The 23,198-nt window shown below is 32.8% G+C and overlaps 1 protein-coding gene across 3 annotated transcripts in view; it reads right to left on the bottom strand.

The window, feature by feature from the left end:
- Nucleotides 1-133: 133 nt before the first annotated feature.
- Nucleotides 134-23,198, bottom strand: part of LOC143255732 (neurocalcin homolog) — a 31,138-nt gene continuing 8,073 nt past the window's right edge. For 2 of the 3 annotated variants that reach the window (XM_076511867.1, XM_076511869.1), the window contains 2 exons: nucleotides 14,046-14,475; nucleotides 134-4,499 (listed from right to left, as the gene is read on the bottom strand). In XM_076511867.1, coding sequence (XP_076367982.1) covers nucleotides 4,302-4,499; nucleotides 14,046-14,423 — 576 coding nt within the window. In that variant the 5' untranslated portion in view covers nucleotides 14,424-14,475 and the 3' untranslated portion in view covers nucleotides 134-4,301. Of the gene's footprint in view, nucleotides 4,500-14,045; nucleotides 14,476-15,570; nucleotides 15,677-23,198 lie in introns of all 3 variants that reach the window. The other variant, XM_076511868.1, reaches the window with a different exon arrangement.

Genomic DNA, 23,198 nt, shown 5'->3' with positions numbered 1-23,198 from the left:
TCTGAAACAACTTCACTAACATTGTATATCAATGAAATGCCTACTTGTCTTCCTTTTTCTAATATTTCATACAGCACTCCTGGAAAGTCTCTGTTTTTAATTCTCATTATTTCTTTAATAATATTGTACACAGTTTCTTTGCTTTCAAAGTAGTTTTATTGTTGATGGCACAATAGTATTGGCATTGATTATATCCCAAATGTACAGTAATCAACAATGAACTACAGTTTTACTCACTTCGAAATAAACATTTTTTTCCAGTTCCAAAAGGAAATTCTGGTGCTCTCTCTCTTTCAAAACAAACCTTATAAGTAATATTTTTCATTTTACACTATCATTATATATATTTCAAAGTGTAATAATCACATCAAAATATACAAGTCAATCTTGATGAAATACTAACAAGAAATTATAAAATAAGTTACTGTATATTAAGAAAACATCTTTAATTTACACTGAATAATTAAATATGGAATATGTACAACATTTTTACTCTCCTACCTTATATCATAATACTGCAACACTACCATGGCTAAAATATTATGCCGACCAAAAGAAGCATTATTTTGTGGAAAAAATAAAAATATTCTGTGATGTCTGAAATGATGATCCATTTACTAAGTAACATAATTTAAACCCAGAATCTTTTATGTAGTGTTGCAGGAAAAAGTATTCTTATTTTATTACACTAAACATTAAAACTTGTTTCCAAATCATAAATTCAACATAATTTATTATCCTATCACATTTCAAAAAGTATTCTTATTTTATTACACTAAACATTAAAACTTGTTTCCAAATCATAAATTCAACATAATTTATTATCCTATCACATTTCTGCATCCTTTAAATTTCTCTGCTAATTATAAAATAATCACTATTTCTCAAAATAGTTTTTTTGGGGGTCACCTGAGTTATATCAGATACTTAAGGTTCCAGCACCACAGTCTCAAAAACTAAAGAATTCACAATATTTATTTTTGCCCATTTGAAATTTTCTTTATACTTTAAAGCTTCCATACTTGCAGTTTCAAAAAGCCAATATTTTTAATTTTACAAGCTAATGAAAGATTTCAATTGTACAAGCAACTTTCATTTTAAAAATTCTGGAAAAATTATTTAATTATTGATGTCAACATTCTCCACTGAAACAACAAAACTTTTATCAAAATACCTGCATTTGATTATCCATCCTTAGTCAAATTCAGTAAACGACTAGCATCACTGACAGGAATGTTTATTGCTGTTAAACATACTTTAAAATACTGCTAAGTTATCACACAGATATTAACAAATGCTTTAGAAGCAACTACATTTACATACATGAATAAATTATCTAATGCCATCTTTTCTTTCTAAATATTTCATAGTGCATATATACATGAAATTTTATTTAAGTCCCCCATCATTGTTTCTGCAATATTTTAATGATAATGCAAGCACCTTCCAAACTTTTAAAAGTAACTTCATTTGTTGGTGGCACAATATTTTTGTTACTGTTTTTACTCTAAATGTAGAATAATCAAGAATACACTACATAGTTGATTCTCTTCCTTCAAAGTTATCAATTTTCTGTAATTACATACAAATGAAACAAAAAACTGCTACTGTTTCCACTACAATCAAATCTAATATATTCTCATTTTAAAATTACATTTTTCACAAGATATCTTTATTAAATTTCATATAACACTATGACTAAATTCCAAAATATCATATGCCAGTAATATTTACTTCATATTCAGTATTTTTTTAAATCATTAATATCTGACTATGCACAATATTTTTACTTATTTTATATCAGTATCTTGTAGCACTTTCTGTACTGAAACTTAATATCACTTTACAACAACAGTACATTGTAAAATATTTACCAGAAGTAAAAACAACCAATAAAGTTGCTATTTAATGATAATCCAATCAGTAGGTCAAGAAATGTTACTACTCTTAATTTATTCATATATTATTTCTTTATAAATATGTAAAAAACCACACTAAACAACTGTTTATTTTATTTTATAAAGAATGTTTCCCACATTGCATATAATTCTTTTAATAAATAAAATCAGAAAGGTAAGGAAAGTATTCCAGTAATAATAAGAAAAGCAATCTGAGAGGAATGAATTATTTTTACTCATGCTGCACTGAACATGTTTCAAATCTTGTTTATTCTATATAATTTATTATATCATAGTTATGTAGGGTTTTAAAATTTCTTGTTGCAATTTTATACTTACCTATAAAAATAAATTATTTCAAAGTATTTTGTCTCTATTTACATTATTATTTCTTAATACTATAAGCACTTTAATTTTTCCAGTATATTTTGAAATGTAACCATTACAGTCTAGAATTTATATAGGTCAATTTATGTCTCTAATTATACACCAACTTTTATTTCAGTATTAACTGAATGTATTATTTTGTGTGTACAATACAATCCTTTTGCACACTTATCCTTCTTTGGCAGATTATCAGTTAGTGTTTTATTTTAAAATAATGATCTAGGTAGGTTTGTTAAATAATCTTTAGTATTTTAACTAATACTATCAACCACACTACATATGCCATATCCAATGGTAATGAGACCTTCCAACCAATACCAGGACTTATCAGGCCAGCTGGATATGCCACCAGTGTTTGTGAACAAGAATTGTTATGAGGTGAACTAGGTTAAGTAAACTAGTTATTATTATTATAAATTTTTAATTAAGTCCTTAATAAATCACATATTCAGGGAAAGGATTAATCACATTTATTTACTATTATTATTCTGTTTGGATTAAATTTACTATCATTCAGAAGAACTAGCACATTGTTGAGCTAATCTTGTTACTGGAGCAGATTAGTCAACCACAACATTAATAGGAGAAAGCTACAGTAATAATTCTTAGAACTTGTAGTGAAAGTAAAGAAAATAAGAGTTATATTTTGTTATAATATCCACTGGTTGTGGTGAATATGAAATTATATTATGTTCAATAAGTGATTTCTGAATGAAATTTCATTGTGTAAAACAGTCTCCTTAGTGAAAAATAAAAGCAGACATAACTTACACCATACCGTTCCCATATCTTTTCTGCATCAATTTGTAAATTTCCATTAAAGTTATAAAATAAGCTGCACACAGAAAAATTCAGTTAGTCAGGAGTTAAACATTTCTATCAAACAAACTATAATAAGTATTGCATAGTTTAAGCCTGAATAGTCTTTTTTTTTAAATTGGAGGGTGTCACTTTTGCATTGATACTTCTATTTAAATTAGTCCAGTAAATTTTTGATTAATTTTGTTTTCTGCATGTGTGTGTGTGTGTTCAAAATGAAAGTAAACGATGATGATTTGGCAAAGTTTTATAGATTTTGTTTCTTGTTACCAATTATGTAAAGCATACTAAATAATTCGAAAGTTGCTAGTTTTTACATTGATTTAATATCATACTACAATGTACAGTATGTCTAATTTTCTGGAGGAAGGGAAGGATTAGTGTTTTACTGCAAAGCTTATGATAAATAATAGAAGATATTTCTATTAAACAGGCTACTGTTACATTCAAAACAAATTAAAATATAGGATATTGGCTCATTATCCATTTTCCACATTAAAATAATGAATTAAAAAATTATTGCTTTGAAAGCATTATCAACACAAACTAATGTGATATTGTATAGTTGTCACCTCTAGCAATCAGTTTTAAAATATTAAATGTCTACTACAATCTACACAGACTACAATCTTCTCTTTGGTATTTACTGTTGCTCTTTTGCAATATAGCATTTTTCATTCAGAAGTTGAATTATGTTCTTATTGTTTCCGAGTAAAATAAAATTTTGTAAACAAAGTTTCATAAAACTTTTATAAAATCACAACTAACTTCATGGAAAACATTTTGATGAGAAGGATTTCTGTCATTATACTATCAACATGAACATATTTACAATAGAAATTTAAATAAGTGAAAAAAAAATGAAAACTGTTAAAAAACTAACAGTAAATCTTAAGCTTTGAAATATCATAAAATGCATTAAGATATTAAAATGTAACAATTAATAAAAAATCTTTATCATAATTTAAATGAAAATCATTTATAATTAATTTGTACATAACAAAAATACATCACATTATAAACTGACTTATTAATGATAATTATTCTGAGATCTTGTTCTAAAAGGAGTAAAATATCTCAAGACATTTACTACTATCTACAATCTTGATGAATTGGTTCAAAGAGGTTCCCTCTACTAATGGTAGACCAAAAAGTTACAAATCAATTTATTTAAACTAAGAACTGCCCCAGAAAGTATTATTGGGATGACTGTGGATCACATTGCAGCAATCTCACAATAGATGGGTCACCTTTAGCTCCTTCAATAAATTCTTCTAATGACAGCTTACCATCAACATTTTTATCCATCTGACGGAATATTTTGTCCGTACGCTTCTCAGGTGTTGCCTCATCTTCTGGCATTTTCATTACAGATCCAACCATTTTGTAAATAGCCTAATTAAAAACAAAGTATGAATACCACCACAAAAAAAGTAAATAAAATAAAAGAATATATATAATTTTCTATTAAAAAAATCAGAAATTCCACAAAGTATGTTTCTCTTACAAGAATATATAGATATATACTTGCTGGCTACTTTTATTAAGAACTATGTACTCTTATAGATTCACAGAAGCAAGTTAGATAGATCACACAATATGCCAAGTGACTCACTATTGCATTATAAGTAACTAAGACAAACAAATTTGTGTTTGTCTAACAGATGTGGGAGGTAAAGATAATGCTGCATGAAAACAGATTCATGTCTTGCCTTGTCTGTGCCACAGTTGCCAAGAGAGTTTCATTTGCAGGCTGCTCCAAGACACAAGTTATTGTGTTTATCAGCAATGAAAAAGGTTTAATAAAAATGTCTGCTGCAAGAAGGGATTGCAACCATAAACACATAATGACATAAGGAAGAAAAGAAAAAGGCCAATCATCATAAATAGATATACATTCAGTGTATGGTAATTCACCCATCTACAGTTACATCTTATGAAGAACATTGCAACAAATGGATTATGACCATAGAAGACTACTGCATAAGCCACTGGACTCAATTACCAACAAGAAAAAAAATGCTTCAAGCAAACTAAAGAGCACAGAAACTGTACTAATAAGGACTGGTGAAAGGTAATACTGTACAGTGAATCAAGGTTTTCATTTTTTTTTCCATTGGGTTGGAGAAGAGAGGTTTGGAAAAACACAAGAATAATTGACCACTTTTATGTTGATCCAACTATTCAAGCTTCTGGTGATGAAGTGACAGTTTGGAGCATAATTTCCCAGCATACCCTTGGCCCCTTTATATAGCCAAAGCTTTTTTCAGCATCAACTCTCATAATTTGCTTCATGTGTACCCCAATGGGGATGGAATCTTTCAATACAACAATGCTTCTATTCAGTGTGCCCAAACAGTGTATGCATGGTTTATGAAATAAGAGACAAGAGGCACCTTCATAGCCACCACAATCCCTGGATTTCAATACAATTTGAGCATGTGTGAGATAAATATGAAGGACATTCATCATCACCATCTTCTGCTTACCTATCTAATTTTATGAATTCCATACAACATTCATGACTAAATAGCTGTTTTTTGGGCAAAAAGAGGGCCCACCTCATTATTAGATATATTTCCTAATAAATTTATCATCCAGCATACATGTAATTGTCAATTTCCATATTACATATAAAAGCTACTTTTCTGTATGCACAGAAAAGTATTATATTATTTTGTATTATATTACAAAGATAATATTTCATTCACCACCATAGGCTAAAATGTATTATAAAAGGACATACAACAGAAGTAGTACATCTTGTTCAATTTTATCAAAAACTGCCAATGAATCACATTTCAGCAAAACTGGTCGATACTCATGAAGAACTTAGTTATCCCTGAGGATTGACTCAACAATGTGATAACAGTGCAACAGGAAAATCAAAACATACATAAAGAAATAAATAAAAGTGGAACTAATCATCACCAGATGTCTAACTGGTTGGAAGTGGTTTTTAATATCTCTAAGGCTATGCAAGGATGTGTACATGGTGGTGGGAAAATTATTCAATGAAGCCACCCAAGACATCATTTTCAAAGGGTTAAGTTACACTTTCTCATGACTCTCTAGGATATACAGTGTAATTTTTGTCTAAGACAAATGCAGAAGTATACATGAGATACAAGTCCCAAAGGATGAATCCATACCTGAAGTCTTACAGAAAGAAAGATAATAATTTTTCATTATATTTTATTTATATAATTAAATAATTTTTCAACCACAGATAATTCTAGATTTGTAAACATGACTGTTGGACAATATAAAAATATGCAAGAGCCCTATTAGAGGAAATCAATATAAATACAGATTCTTGGTATATAAGAAAAGACTATTTGAATATTACACTTCTTGTGTTTTTGGAGGTCAAAATTATTCATTCCCAGACATCCTAGATATGATTAACAATGGGAATTGGGCATAATAAACAAAAACTTACAAGAAAGAGATTCCATCTAGCTTGGAGAATAATCACAAGTAGCAAATAGAATTCTGGAATGCAAGACACGGTGTTGAAATGAATATAAAATTGCAAATGTGATGAGAAGTAACCTGAAATTCAATGCTTAAGGTGATCACAAAGGTCATGATAAACAAGAAGGATTACCTGCACAAACCAATTTATTTATTGTAAATGGAGGAAGATCCATGCCACATAAATTGTAACAAAATGTAAATTAGACATCAATTCCATCCTTGCAAAATAGTAACAAAAATCCCTGCTACACACAGAAAGCTTTAGTTGAAAGGGAGAACCAGAGTAGACAACTCAACAGGAGAAAAAACAATTACTGACCAGTTGTTACATTCCAAACCCCTGGTAAGATGGTTCATTTAGGATATAACAAAGCTTTCCTGGAAAAAAGAAACGAGTACAAGAAACATCAATGAAGTAAGTAAGAAACTAAATTGTTTTCAGAAAGATGGTAGAGTGACAAGTTGGGAAGGATTCAAAAAGAGAAGAGAGGCATCTGAAGACTAGGCCTAAATCCTACTGAAGATACTGCCCAGATACTTGTGGGAAGGAATAAAAAAAATAAAAAAGGAGGGATAACACAGCCATGACTTCTATGGCAACTGAAAGTGGCTAAATGTGTAGCTTGGTAAACTGTAATATAAACACATAAGCCCTTATTATGAAATAAGTACATGGAAAATAAAACAAAAAAAAACAAGGCATATTATGAGCTACTGGAAAAATAAAAAAAACAGAATTCTGCTGGCATCAATTTCACGAGATAGATCAATGAGACTGGTATATTGCCAGATAGAAACATTTGCAATAAAATAGGACAACATTCAAATTACACAAGAAGAGAATCCAGCTTCACTAACAAAGTAATACACAACAGCCAGTTAGAAAACTGGAGTTAAAATGTCATTGTGGAAAATGTACCAAAAAGTAATGGAATAAGACCATCTCTTGAAATAGAAGAGTGGAAAACACAGTGGAGAAGTCCAACATGGGACTGTAAAAAAAACTGAACAATGGGACTAACTGATAATGGCCAATATCTAAAATAGACGATGAAGAGAATAGACAAAGAAAAATTCTCCCAAGATGTACTTGCAGCAACCACTGTTAGAGAAGCTGGACTGAAAATGATTAAAGCATCAAGAGATGATGTATCATTGTCAACAGTGCACCAAGCATAGAATGACTAAACCACTGATACAACCAAAGAAACAGAAGATTGTATCTCACCCTGCCTATTGAAGTGTCTGTGAGTGCTAAAATGCACTAGTGTAGTAAGGGCAGAAAATCCTGATATTTATATGGAACAACCTACATTTCTATCATGGTGTTGCATATGAAATATCAGATTTTTAAAGGAAAATGGGAAACAAGTACATCTTTTTGTTGTTTAATTTATTTAAAAAAAATAAGCTCCTTTATACTCAAATACACTTCTGCCAATGAGTTGTAAGTTTATAAATGCCATCTTTAAAGAAATGGTCATCCTTTAATAAATGAAATTTTCAAAGGCACTTTCAACTGACCTTTGGTTTGCAAAGGTTTTTTCCTTTAAAAAATGTTCAAATGTTTAAAAATTGATAAGCTATAGGAGAAATATCTGGTGAATATGACAGATGAGGTAAAGTTTTATACTGAAGTTGGTTTAGTTTTTGGACAGTAGCATGTGAGACATGAGGTTGATCATTATAATAAAGCAGTACAGGTTCACCGAGATTGACTATTGTACAATGTTTTCATGATAATTTTTAATGCATAATTTCAAGTTCACAACAATATTTTTCTACTGTAATCATTTCTGTTTGGTTTAAGATGTAATAATGGGTTACACCTGTTGATGACCTACAACCACTGACCATAAGCTTCTTATGGTGAAGAGCTAGTTTTATGTTTTTTTCATAGCCAAGCCACCATCCAGATCATTGTAAAGAATCCAATTTTCATCACAGGTGAAAATTCTATAAAGGAAAAAATTTCAAATTGTCTTGTCTGATAGTTTTCAGTCAATTCATGAGGTACCCATTTATCAAGCTCTTTCACCTTACCAATTGCTTCAAGACACTCAGAAAATGTTGAATAATGAACATTGAGTTTGTTGGCAAGTTCTATCATGGTTTAACAAGTATCTGATTCATCTAAGGTCTTAAATTCTTTCTCATTAATGGATGTTTGGAGGTGGCCCTAAAGCTCACTTTTAAAGCCAGTGTAACCAGAGCAAAATCTTCTAAACCAATGCTGTGCTGTGTGCTAATTAGCTGTACCATCACCAATTGCATGACTGGTATTACGAGTTGCTGTTGCTGCACTGGACCAAGCTTGAACTCATACAAGAAAATTAGACAAATATCAGTTTTATTTATGGTGACAAAAATTAATATAAATATGATTTAGTTTATGAAATAAGAAAACTAAAATGAATTTGAAATGAACAAGGCAGTATACTATATTATTCTGACAAATTTATTATAATGCTCCTGTTTCAGCCACTAAAAAAAGTTTCAAATTTGCATATGACAATCCAACATTTCATATATAACAGCCTGAAAACAGAAAGATTTAAAAATATAAATTGTGAGAAGATAATAATCCTTTAATATACCATCCTAGTCTTAAAGAGAGAGAACCAGTACAAAGATTCATATCTAGAGAAAGTGGAAGAAAAAGGTAGCCTTCAATGGGAAAACTTATTAATGAGCCACACTTGAAGATAATTTTCAATAAGAGAAATTTCAATAGACAACAGGCCTGAGGGTGAACTCCATGAATGGGGCAAAATTACACTGATGGTATCTTAAGTAAGCACAATTCATGAGAATTGCTTCATAAAGAAAAGCTATCATTCCTGAATCAGACAAGATGTATTTCATAGATCGAAAAGTGTAAGACTCAAAATCAAGGGATTGCAAGAATAAACGAAATGGGTGAAGAGCTCGTAAAAGAGTATTAACACAAAATGACAGATAAATGAGCACACTGACTAGACACAAGCAATTCATTCCAGAGAAACTAAATGGAATTCCACTTCAGTATAAGGTAACCACTGAGTAAAAATCCTCTCATATAATGATGACAACTGATGTGTGTGTGTGTGTGTGTGTGTGTGTGTGTGTGTGTGTGTGTGTGTAGAAGACTAGCTAATGGTTTGACTGCATGTGTGAAGATATAGCATCAAGGGATTGCAAAGCCAAAAGAAAAGGTAAAGAGTTCCCGAGAAAGTGTTAACCCACTGACTGCTAATTTGCCATATAGAGTACAGTCTACTTCCAGCAGTTAAATGTGTGTTGTATACAGCATGCAGGTCACAAAAAATTCCAAACTCATTTAAAATATATGCATTCAAAGACATTGAATAGACATAAGAACAGATTTCAACTGATGAGCAATTCATTACAGAGAAGCTAATTGGGATGTTAATTCAGCATGAGAAAACTATCAAGCAAAACCCCTCTGATCACACCTGTAATGATGACAATCAATACTGAGTGTGTATAGAAGACCAGCCAATGGTTTGACAACATCTGTGAAGACATATTTTTGACTGAGAAGGGAGGAAGAATAACTTATAATGATATAAAACAAAAATATTTTGAAACAAATCATCAGTTTTCTGCCCCTGCATGCTATGCACCCTTATGTGTAACAAAAATAGGTTCAATACTGAAAACATATAACATATTAAAAAAAAAAGACCAGCATAAGTTCTGTCAGGTTTAAGGACAGCACTGTAACAAACAATTCCTCTGCAGATGCTAAAGGAAATTAGGTTTGAGTAAAAAAAAAAAAAGCTTCATCAAAAACAAATTGGTGTTATGCAAATTTGCAAATCAAACATCTACGCAATTGATATATTAATCAGGATCATCATTATCCACTGGTGTAAACATGACTACAGGCATGTTGCATAAGTAAAGCTCCTAATAATTATAGAAATACAATAATGATGGAAATATTTGCATCAGAAAGACCATTGCAGCAAGATGAACAGCACAAATGTTAAAAAGAAAAACTTAATTATTGTGGGAAAGTAGAGCACACAAAATTCCTTGATGTTTGTGCAATAAGGCAGATAGGAGTGTAGATAATTATGAGTAAGTAACACATGCTCTGCTTTTGGAAATTTTAGCCACATTCTTTTGACACCATGAATTCAAACTGAAGAAGGAGAGGCTTTTAGTACATCAGAGATAAGGTTAGCTCTCTGATTTGCACTACTATTTAAAAAGAGAGAAGGTTGCATCAGGACATAGAAGGTTCAAATAACAGAGAAATCATGTATGCAAAGCCAAAGATGACAAATGAGCCATTGTGGAAGAAAGAAAAGAGAGGATTTAACCAAAATGCCCCTTAGAATTTCAATGGAGAGTGTCAGAGAGGAAATGAATGGTAGAAAAATACCGTAAAAGAGTTAAAAAGGTGATATGAAGACTTAATTGGGCATGGGTCAGACTTACAGGAGATTCAAAGAATGCTCCCAGACAGGTAAAATAGAACTAGAACCTAACAATTATTGTTCAAGAAAAAGACAAGTGTATAATGATATGAAGAACAAACTGATCCAAAGTCTTTGGGGAGTGAGGTATGCTAATCCTTTCACTTAACTGAGGTAAATTGGTCAACATGTACCTGAATATCTGAGAAGGGGAGGAACCAATTAGGGATATGAAGATTGGTCATGAAGTAAGGAATGATGCAGGCCATAGGAAATAGGGGAAAGGGATAAAACATTACATAGCTGAGAAACAAAATAATAAAGACTGTAGTAGACCTAAAAGACTCTTCAAGAGGTGCATGGAAAAATCAGGAGGTGGAAATAGGCAATACAAGTCCTCATTAGTCTGAACAGAATCAGCATATTTGTAAGGAAGTTGGATGAGGTCTGGAGATAAAAGATGACCCATGTAACATTTAAGCTACCTGCAAATAAATGCTGATAAACCTCCCACTGGGTTACCTGCTCCTCAGGCTGGTGATACAGAGCTAGTCAAAGGTGTGACTCCCTAAGTGGTAACATGAACTTGAGAATTTCTCATTGAAAGGAGTCAACCAAAAATTGAAATTATTAATAATAATATGTCTGCAATAAACTGGAATTAAATTAAATTGAAGAAACAGTCTTAATAAACTTGGAAGTAATTTAAATAAAAATCACATTGTAAGTATACTAAAGCCATACATGGAACAAACAAAGGAACATGTCTGAACACAAGCACTGCCAAATGATCTCTCAATAGTTTGGTAGAGGTATGCAGAAGAAGTCACATGCATTGTATGTCACACTCCTTTGGTGGAGAAGTGATGCATGAGAAGCATATTGGAGTCACTTGATTCCATAGCAACCACTGGGCATCAAGTTGCATCAGCTCCTTCTGAAATGGAATGTCGTGAGAGTTCTGGATGATCTCTCAATAGTTTGGTAGAGGTATGCAGAAGAAGTCGCATGCATTGTATGTCACACTCCTTTGGTGGAGAAGTGATGCATGAGAAGCATATTGGAGTCACTTGATTCCATAGGGAGGAGCAGAAGGCTTGTAACATGTGTAAAGAAAAAAATTGTACATAGAGGACATCACTGGACAAGAATAGCTAATCTTTTGAGAGGGGGGAAGTACTGTATCAGAAATATAACTAATTCATAGTAATTAAGTCTGCATTATGATTTTCAGTATGTGACAATAAGGCTTAGTTTGTGCAGAGTTATGCCTAGTAAACTCAGTAACATCTGTAACTGATTCTTACTACTCTTTTCATTATCATAAGAAAATTTAAAACATTTGCCTTTGAGAGAAAATTAGTTGAAAGTTGAAATTTTTCCATGTGAATAAATGTTTATCAGTTTTCAAGCATTAAAAAAATTACTTTTTTCATATTTGTCCCACTATCAGTGACAGAGAAATACTTTCTTTGTTATTCCCTATGATTTTCATGAAGTTCATGGGCAATAGCTTAACTCTGTTTCAGAGATTTCTTTTTTTCAGGAACAAACTAACTTGACTAATACAAAACTATGAATGACAGCACATTTGGAAATGCTAATTTAAGTAAAATACATTGAGAGCAAATTGGTTTAATTAAATTTTGAATGCAACTCAGTAATACTGTGTGACATGTACAGAAGGGTATTTAAATAGGGTACCTGTAGTTTTTTGATTAATGTTTACATTAAAATTGTGGCCCAATTACCACAATTTGGTATTTAGTTTTTCCAGGAAACCTATTTGTTTTGTTGCTATTTTGACATTTTAAAATATTTGTTTGTGATCCTTTTGAAAAAAAAATTATACTTTTCCGATACTGAAAACATATTTCTAAATTTAAATTATCATTTAACTTAGTTTTAGGCTATTTAAATCATAATATATAACAATGAGAATAGGTAAGTACCATATTGACATATTTATTTTCATTTCTTTTAAGTAATAATTTTCTATAATTGATACTTGAAACTATCTTAATTAGTGAAACTCCATAATTAGAAAATTGAGAAGAAATAAGATGTTTGTACATCATTTATTCATAACCATGATTTTTTTCAGTAAAGGTACCTGATGATGTGTTCACTGGTGAAACCATAGACATGAATAAATGATGCATTTGTGAAAAAAACAATGGTCTTGTTTTTTCTCAACTCTGTTATATCTTTTCATTTTTTAATGGTAATTCAACTATTTTTCATTTTTGTTAAGAAAAATATTGCTGCTAAACAACTGAAGGAATGACCATATTCATCCTTAGTCACTCCACAAATGAGAGGAAGGAAAGCCTGATGAAGGGATTGGAACTGAAATAGTTGGCAGCATAAGGAAACACACTATCATATCCACAATAGCTGCTACAACATCCTAAGTGAATGTGCCTCCATAAGTCACTATTAGAACACAACTTATGCAAGAAATTAGTCATACTAACAAGTAGTAAAATGGAATGATTACAATTAAACCTTAATTAGTATATAAAATTTATAACCAGCACTACATGATTCCTAAATATTGACATACAAGACAAACTGGTGTTAAGAACAATTTTATATCAAAAAATATAAAATATTAATTTCATATTTAAGAACAATTAGTTGAAAGTTTTGAATATATGCTAAATTTATTATATTCATTAATCTTGGTATACACATTTTTTGTTTATAGTTCATAATGAAAATATTTTAACAATCGGTAAAGAGAAGCCTTACTTAAAAATGATGCATGTAAATATAAATACATGAACATCACCTAAAAATTAAACCACAAATGAAATGACAACAGGGAGTTTAAATAGTAAGGATATAAGTCACAATAACATCAAAATATATTTTACAATTAGAGCTGGCTTGTCTATCCAGCAAGGTTTTGTTTGCAACATTTGCCTCACACTCCAATGACTTGTTTTTCTTGGTAATACAAAGTAAACTACAATGGTGAAAAAACATCAGGTCAGCTAAAAAAAAACAACTCAAAATACTACACATTTACCATAACAATTTCCAGCATTTCCTGCCTTGAAATATAACCATTTCCATCAAGATCATACATGCTAAAAGCCCACTTGAGTTTTTGTTCCAGCCTTCCTCGAGATGTAACGCTAAGGGCACAAAGGAATTCCCTAAAATCTATAGTTCCATCACCATTGGCATCAAATGTACGAAAGACATGCCCTGCAAACTTAGATGCATCTCCATATGGAAAAAAGTTTCCATAAATTTTTTTGAATTCGTCTATTGTCAAGTTTCCACTGGGGCAATCCTTCAGAAACCCTTTGTACCAATCTTGAATTTCAGTGTCTGTAAACTCTGTGTTCTGCCGCAGGTCCTCTAGAACCTCAGGTTTGAGCTTACTATTATGTTTCCCCATCCTTCATAAGACAATAAATAAAACTGTATATTGGTCACTTTTTGTCTTTCTTCTGAAAAAAATAAAAATAAATGGAAAGTGTTTTAACAGGTGACAAACAGGGTATTCAATAATTTAAAAAAAATTAAGTTTCTCAAAAACACAAGTATTTAGAAAAATGGATTCACAAGGAACTGAGACTGAAAGAAAGTAATATACTGAAGCCAATAAAAGTATAATTATCTTCAAATAAGTCCAACACTAAAACAGTTAAAATTGTAGCAATTCCAATTAATCTTATTTCTTATAGTATTAACCAACACTCCAAAAATAAAAATATATACATAATTAAATAGGATAAACCCCCCCCGCTAGTACAGCAGTAAGTATATGGATTTACAATGCTAAAATCAGGGGTTCGATTCCCCTCGGTGGGCTCAGCAAATAGCCCGATGTGGCTTTGCTATAAGAAAACACAAATAGGATAAGCACAAGTAGGTTACCAACGTGATTTCTGCCAACACTGATTGACTTTTCAATAAATATTATTAAACTGTCATATGCCCAACAGAAGACCAAGATAGAGCCAATTCCACATGCCATAATATCACAACCAGCCATATGCTGGGAAACATATGAATCTTGCTATTTACACATATTGTTTAAATTCAAAATTGCACAAGTTTTATTTGCCTCTTAAGCAGGTACTAATAGAATATGGTTTTATGTATGCACACTTTATTGTGTTTGTACTGGCTAACAAAATCTATAATAGTTGGTGAGGTATTAGTTATCTATTTCATTTCTTTGCAGTTTACAAAGCAAGACTGAAGCAATAGTTCATGGATGCATTCCTATAAAAGTTTGAAAATGTCTCACTTGAACCTTTAAGACATTTCATTACACAAATTTCTAGGTTTTACTTCTTTCTTATGGAATTATCAGAAAAATCTCACAAACTATTTCTGTTTTAGAAAACTTTAATGTTCTCACTTATATAAGTATAGCAAAATGATAGCTACAACTGCTGTTAATGACTGTGATAACAAAGGACATCTGAAATATACTCAGTTTTCACAGACATTTATAACAACTTAACTTCAAGGTCAGTAAATCAATAAAAAGAATACACACACAAAAACTTTTGCAACTTGAGCTGTCATTATACCTGTACAAGAGTGTTTCCAATTAGGCTATTACAACTACAAAGGAAGTAAGATGTGTTCATCATATTATCAATGTAGAAGCATCCCTTCTTCACTGACAGAATTTCTCTACAAATGATGAGAACAGTAAAATTATGAGAACATTACAAGAAACAGAAGTACAGATTTTTTAAAATATAAATTTACAAATCAATAGTCATAACATACAAAAAATAAAACACTAGAATTTATTTCATAAAACTGCAAAAACAAGTCGAGGTGATAAATTATTCTTTTTTTCCAGTTGCAATTACAAACTGATGCAAGATAATAAGAGTGACAGTAACATTTTTGAATAGAAAATAAATAATTCATAGTATACTTATAAATACAGCTTCATTAAAGCTTCAGAAATGCTGAACATTCACAAAAGATGCGTTTTTTTGTTTCACCTTGTAAAAATAACTGTAAATGCAAAATTAATTATTTGTTAAGACTGAAAAATATGAATAAAAGAATGAGATACAATAACTATATAAATAAATAAATATATATATTTTAATAATGTGAATACAGTGGAAACAGGGAAGAATGAATAGAGTGGTTTTACAGAGATGCAAGCTCCTAGGCAAAAACAGGTTTTCAGGTGAGAAAAATTTTAACTTCAGAAACAGTGATTACAACAGTACTCTGCAAAACAAAGCACAAGAATTCCATGATATGGAAGAAATGCTGGATGTATAAAAATTAAATGTGTTACTCTCACTGGGTTATAACTCAGAGGTAGAGCTAAGGGGCTGTAAAAAAGTCTTCTGCATGGTGCTAAAGTATTCCATTGGTGGTTGGTATAGAAAATTGGGCAATCAGCCATTATATCTTGAGCAATCAACAGGGCACATATGTGTAGTGTGGATAGGATAACAAGTCATGCTGCATGGCACTTTAAAAATACTCATATGAAATACATGTCAGAATAAGCAGGTACAAGAAGAAATCATCCTAGATCTGCATTCTGAGAGCATAAGACCCATATAGCTGGCCTAACCCCCTAAGTAACCTCCATTAAACATCCCAGACCCACTTCCCATCAAGAGGTATGTTCAGTCTGTCTGATATCAGTGGAATTACAATGACCCAGAGTGAAACTATTAACCTCCCAAATAATTTTGGACAATGGTACTCTCCTTACTTCACTTGAACAAGAGGAAAGTGCAGGAAAATTCCAATGCAAATTCTCATCCAAATGTTATGGATTGCCTTTACTTGAAGTCTTAGTGCTCCCTGGAAGAACATCACAGAACTGAAAGCATGTCTCCATCTCACTATGACTAATATCATGAACAGTCTCATCCACAAGTGATTTTCCCCCATAATTGTTGTGTGACACTAGATGTAAAATGTGAGATAGGAGAGACCCCCTTTGCAACATGCCAGAAATAATCAAGAATTTCATACAGTAAATCAGCTTACCAATCCATTTTTTTTAAATTAACTCGGTAACATAAAGAACACTCAAAGTATCTCCAAATGATCTGAGCATTGGGGAACCCATTGGTGATGCTTTGTCGAGAAAAGGTATTAACATACCTGAATGAGGTGCTTACATACAGTATCAGAACAGAAGTTATTTTTACATAGGTGGAGAGTGTCGCAAGACAAATATCCCCATGGACAATTAAGAGGGATATAAAAGATTGGAGGAAATGAAATAAAAATCAGGTCAATGCTTAGATGGGCAAAGAAAGAAATCTTGGTTGTTTAGTAATAGCTGTAATGGAAGAAGAAGTAAGTATACTTAGGAATTTAATTTTTTAGCAATAAAGTTACTGGTATGCTCAGAAATGAAACTGAAGCACACATGCACAGCACTGGAATGCTTCTGGAACAGGTCTTTGTCCATAAAAAGGATATAAATCTAACATGTGCTAAAAAAAGGGTGTGCACAAGCTAAATACATTCTGATAAGTGCAATTCATAGTAAAATACAGTTGGAGTTCAAATCATCCTCCATTGCACAAATCACACCAGAAAACAACCAGTTTCAGTAGGTGAAGAGCCACTATATAACACAAAAAATTGAACCAAACTCAATATCCATGGGAGAAATGGCAAATCAAGAAATGGTTTACCTAAATATAATGATATAGAAAAACAAATGACCATGACTCTTTATCCACCAAACCTCAACTGGAAAGATGAGGTTCCACAATCATAACTCTACCAGTGTATTCTGTGAAAATACATATACAAATCAAAGGCGAATAAAGGTGCAGAATCACCACAGGAGGAAGATAATTTCTACCTTAGAAAGATACAGCCAGAAAGAGTAAATAATGAGCAAGGAAAAAATAGGAAGTAGTCCACATACAGGCCAGAATGACTTCTTCTTCTGACAGAAAAAAAAAGCAGCCAAAGACATGGCAAATCTGATAAAAAGAAATATTGAGGAGATGGAGACCTTCCATGGATAAATCCAAATACACCAGTCCAAGGAGTTGATGAACCCAACAACTCAGTGTGATGGAGATAGATCAGAGAAAACTGAACAATAAAAGGTCAGAAATGCAAATCCTAAAAGGAGGCAGTGCATACCACATAACACTATAGGGAGCAAGCCTGACAAGGAATACAATTGGAACTGGAATGGAAGTGCAGGTGACAGACAAAAGGTACAGAAACTGGTGTGAAAGCCAAATGGCCTTCCATAGCAAAAGAGGTCTTAGAGAGGAAAGGCCAATCTGATTCTGACTGTCCCCAGAGTGTACCAGCAATAAATTTCATATGAGACTAAATAGAGAATACAGATCACCACTTCACCTAGTTAACAATCCTTTATTGTACTTTTACCAACCCTGTAGGTTTGCCACCTTTTCAATTTAAACCAACCCCTACACATTCACATCTTCATTTGCTTATAGGCCAGTTGGCAAATGAATGGCAGGAGCTTTACTGACTAATTTATTACTTTCTTCTAATCCACAGAATGAAGTTTGGAAGGGAAATAAACCTTATGGTTCAACTCCCTGAGCTTTGAACTCATTTCAATAGACATTTTTCTCAAAGTGTGCTTATTTACGACACTGTCTTTGTCTGTAATACATTGCCTGTCCTTTACAGTAGCATCCATTAGAATGATTTACTAGGAGGAAAAGGAATTATGCAATATACTACATATCTGATAAAGCAGCTTTAAAAACAAAAATAAAGATGTATAGTGTGACAGACCAAATTAAGAAGGTGCCTGAAAAAGTGAATCCAATTTTCTTTTCCTTGGTAATATTTATCCTCAGAAACAATGTCACATACTATATGTATGAATGACAAAATATGAGGGGTATATAGGCAGGTGGACTAAGCTTTAAAAGTTTTTAGCAACACATGGGAGAAGAAAGGAGGTAAGGCTATGTCAAAACTTCAGTTCTTTCCATGAGAAATATTCTGAATTAATATTTGTTAATAGAAGAAACTGACTGAATGTATTCTAAGTAAACATTATCTTGCAAATAAACTGCATGGAACAAAAAATTAGAAAAGTTTCTGGGGTCTTATATTTGAAGAACAGTTTGAGAGTTATTGTTGTTTTATGAGCAATTTTTCAACGAACAATCTTGTTGAACTGAAAGGAAATTACAAACACATATTTAAGAAATAAATTTAATATAACCAAGAGAAAAAAATATATGCACAAACTATAAGAAGACAAATCAATGTGTATGATCTTCACCCTGAACTTAATTCCTGTATCATGGAATTAAGTAATATACCAGATAGCCAAGTTCCACTATTCAGAGTTGAAATTAAGGGGTTTTAGTCTGTATATCCCATGTTGAGTGCTAGGGCAATTGTACCCCAACATTATACCTATATATACTTACAAGTGGATCTCAACCTGTAACCATAAAGTGATGCATTCTGTTCTGCTGGAATCATGACAAGAAAGCAAGCAACACTGAAGTGTACAAACCTTCTTTTCTACCTAAAGAAGCCCAAAAGGCAACACCTAAGGCTTGGAATGACAAGATCACATATGCCTTACTCAAACAAAGGAAACAAAACTCATCTAACCTGGAATTATGAACAGTCATCCTCACTCCCAAACTGTGGACAAGGTACATTCCATTTGCACAAAAAATTATGATAACCTAGGATGGGATCACTTTGCATTCAGAATTATGAGGAGACAGTAGATGTTCCATGAACAATCTACTAAATCTATATTGGTCAAACAAAAGAGCCATACTCACCACAATCAAATTGTGAAGCATCAAATCTGAACTGGTATTATGGGTAGGCTTTCTGCTTAAGCTGGTGCCACTCCTATCAACATGTATGTTATGGAGCCCTTAGGAACACTGCTTTGGAAACAGTGCAATAGGTGAAGCAAGGTCTCTAAATTTTTAAAAGCAACCTAACCCTGATTTATTCAATTCAATGATCAGTAGGGATAGGCAGGATCCCCTTGTGTTTTACTCACAATATTCCACGAGTGGCAGTCCAAAATAGTAAAGTAATACCAGTTGGTCAACTTCCAGGTGGTCTTATGGAACATTACTTTTTTTAAAGAACCTATTGCAACATATACAAAGTATACTGAATTTGTGATTCCTAGTGTAGAATTGGTTTGATAAAAGTACCCCTGTCTGGGCAGCACTTGCCAAAGAGTAGAATTATGTGAAAACAAGGGAAGGGACCCTGAAAGGTAGCAAAAAGGAATATTCAACCCTAAAACGAGGACTGCCATATCAAGCAAATAATGTGAGATAAAAGTATTGGGGAGATTCACATACTAGTCCACACAAGAACTTCCAGTAGGCAATTTTACTAGGTCTTCAAAGACACAGAAATGTGACAAATCTGATTAGACCTGACTCGCAAAAGAACCCTCATCTTCAAAGAGATGCTTGAAAAAGTTGTTGTTTAGCATCTCTAAAGACATTAGAGCAGGCAAAAAAAAACAACTTCAAAACTCTCACTGATAACATGAATAGATGAAAAGGACTTTAAACCCCACTTCTGTTTGTACAGAAAATGAGTAAGCAGTCAGTGGATAAACAGTGCAAATCATTCTAGCTAGTGATGCCTGTAGGTCAACAGCCATGAAAAATAAACCTGCAGATAAAGGCAATACATGACACAAGTCACAGCATAAATAGGTGTAGAAGATAAAGGCTGTACTGTAATCTTAGTATACCTGTCAGGCAACTGGAATGGTAATTTAGGCCCAAGGACCTAAAGCTACTTGAAGAATCCAGAGTACTGGAGACTCAAAATTTACATAGCCATGATAATTGAATGGCAATCAATAAGGCTGCCTTAGACAGGGCAACTGTGCAAGAAGCAAAAACCATTGCCAAATATCCAGGTTAAAAAATGAGTTAGGGTTAACACTTCTCTCCAAAATGGTTTCAACCTCCTTTCAATACACTATTGCTGTTAAGCAAGTCATTTTGGATGGCAAATGGTCATCTCAAAATAAGCAAAAACTGAGAAATGTACATAGAAACCTTAGCAATTAAACCCTCAATGCTATTTGGAAGACTGCATAATCTCCATGCTTAAAACTTGAGCTTCTGAATAGCTGGTTGTACCAAACAGGAAGGGGCTGAAACTATGAAGCAAAAACCATAATGTAGCAGCTAATCTGGTACTATCATCAGGACCCAGCAATAGGTTAGAACACCTCATATTGAGTACCATGCATAAAATATGAAGACGGGACAAGGCCTAGAATTCTAATCCTACCTTGTCGTGGCAGAATGCATCCATTGCCAAAACCCAAAGATGAGGCACTGGAGACCAAATTGTCAATAGTTGAGTGATACAGTGAGATGCCAACCCACCAATCAGAGCTCAAAAATTAGAGTCAATGCAACATAACCTTGCAATGTAGTAGGTAGGTAGGTAGGTATTCAATGTTTATTGGCACAAAGCTACAAGGCTATCTGTGCCAGACAAGATGTGGTACAGTGGAGGTATAGAGCAATTAAGGTAAAAAGTAAAATATGTAAAATTAGGAACTGCCAGGAAGACTGAAGCATCAAGCTCGAATTTGCAGTCAGTCACCTGAAGTTGGCCTTTCCAGTCCTGGGTTCAAGTCAAAATAAAAATTGAAATGTGTAAAAGAAATCATGCTAAAACACTATATAGTCTGATAAAAAAAAACTTAAATTAAGTGTAAAAGACCAATGGCTCTTCAAAATGTAAAAACATGAGTGAAATGGGCAGTATCACCTATAGCATGGACCAAAGTCAAGGGCAAATCTGCCTTACAAATACCGTTAAAATGGTGTTGTTGTTCTAGATTGTAATGATGGCATGATAATAAAATGTGAGTGATTGTGATCTGAGTACCACATAGACCACACATTGGTGCAGCAGTATCAGATAAAAGGAAGTGGTGGGTTAAAAAACTATGACCAATGCATAGCCTTGCCAAAACAACCTCCTCTCTTCGATCCTTACAGAAGCAGAGGGCCAAAGACCTAGAGAAGGTTTGATTTGAAAAAGCTTGTTATTGTGTTGCCTGCCATCTAGTGCACAGTCTGGATTTGATAACTGGACCATAGTCCATGTATGAAATGGGTACTGGAATGATAGATCCAGAATAGACAGACTTTGCTGCTCTGTCAGCCAGCTCATTTCCACAACTACCAACATGACCTGGTATCCAAAAGAATTGGATGGAGACAAATGAGATAGAAAGATGGGCCAGTTTGTTTTCGATAGTGATGAGAAGAGGATGGTGACTATCATGGAAAGATTCAAGGGCCAATAGACAGCTGAGTGTGTCTGTATATATTGTACAATTTGTATATTGCATTATTTAAATATGATTTAAGGCAAGAGAGATGGCATAAAATTCAGCAGTGAAAACAGAAACTATAGGGAGGAATCTGCATGCCACAAATGAACTGTCACAAACCATGGCAGAGCCCACTGAGTTGCTCGATTTGGAACCATCTGTATATATAGGAATGGATGGATCATGTGAAAGATGTTCAGCAAAGAAAGAGTGATATTTCCAATTGGGTGTATCTGCTTTCCTCAGATGACTCAAAGATAGGTTACAATTAGGGACAGTAATTTGCCATGGCAGAATAGGCTGATTTGAAAAAACTGCAATGTTATTCAAGGATAAATCCAATTCTTCTAATTGTGCCTGGATACAGAGACTAAAAGGAACAATGGCAGATTTTTTGTTATTAAAAAGTGTGGTCCATTGTGGTTGGAAAACACAACTCCAGGTAGGATGTTGTGGTAAGGATCAAAGTTTGGAAGCATACATTAGAAAGAGTTGCAAATGGGGAATATATAGAAGGGGTTCATGAGATTCCACATACAGACTTTGCAGGGGAGAAGTACGAAAAGCTCCAATGCAAAGCTGAAGCCCCTAATGATGGACAGGATTCAACACTTCCACTACTGAGAGTCTGGAAGAACCATAAACCACAGACCCATAGTCAAGTTTAAATCAGACGAGGGCATGATAAATTTTGAACATGGAGTATCAATTTGCTCCTCAAGAAGTAGAAGAGAGGACACGGAAGAATGTTCAATACTTTTAGACATTTGATACAAAGTTGCTTGATATGCAATATAAAATTTAATTTACAATCAAATATAAGACCTAAGAACTTAGCCTCAGGGACGA

This window comes from Tachypleus tridentatus, chromosome 7, assembly GCF_004210375.1.
Source record: "Tachypleus tridentatus isolate NWPU-2018 chromosome 7, ASM421037v1, whole genome shotgun sequence".
NCBI lineage: Eukaryota > Metazoa > Arthropoda > Merostomata > Xiphosura > Limulidae > Tachypleus > Tachypleus tridentatus.
The sequence above is the reverse complement of the archived record's forward strand: the minus strand, read 5'-3'. Positions and strand labels throughout refer to the sequence as shown.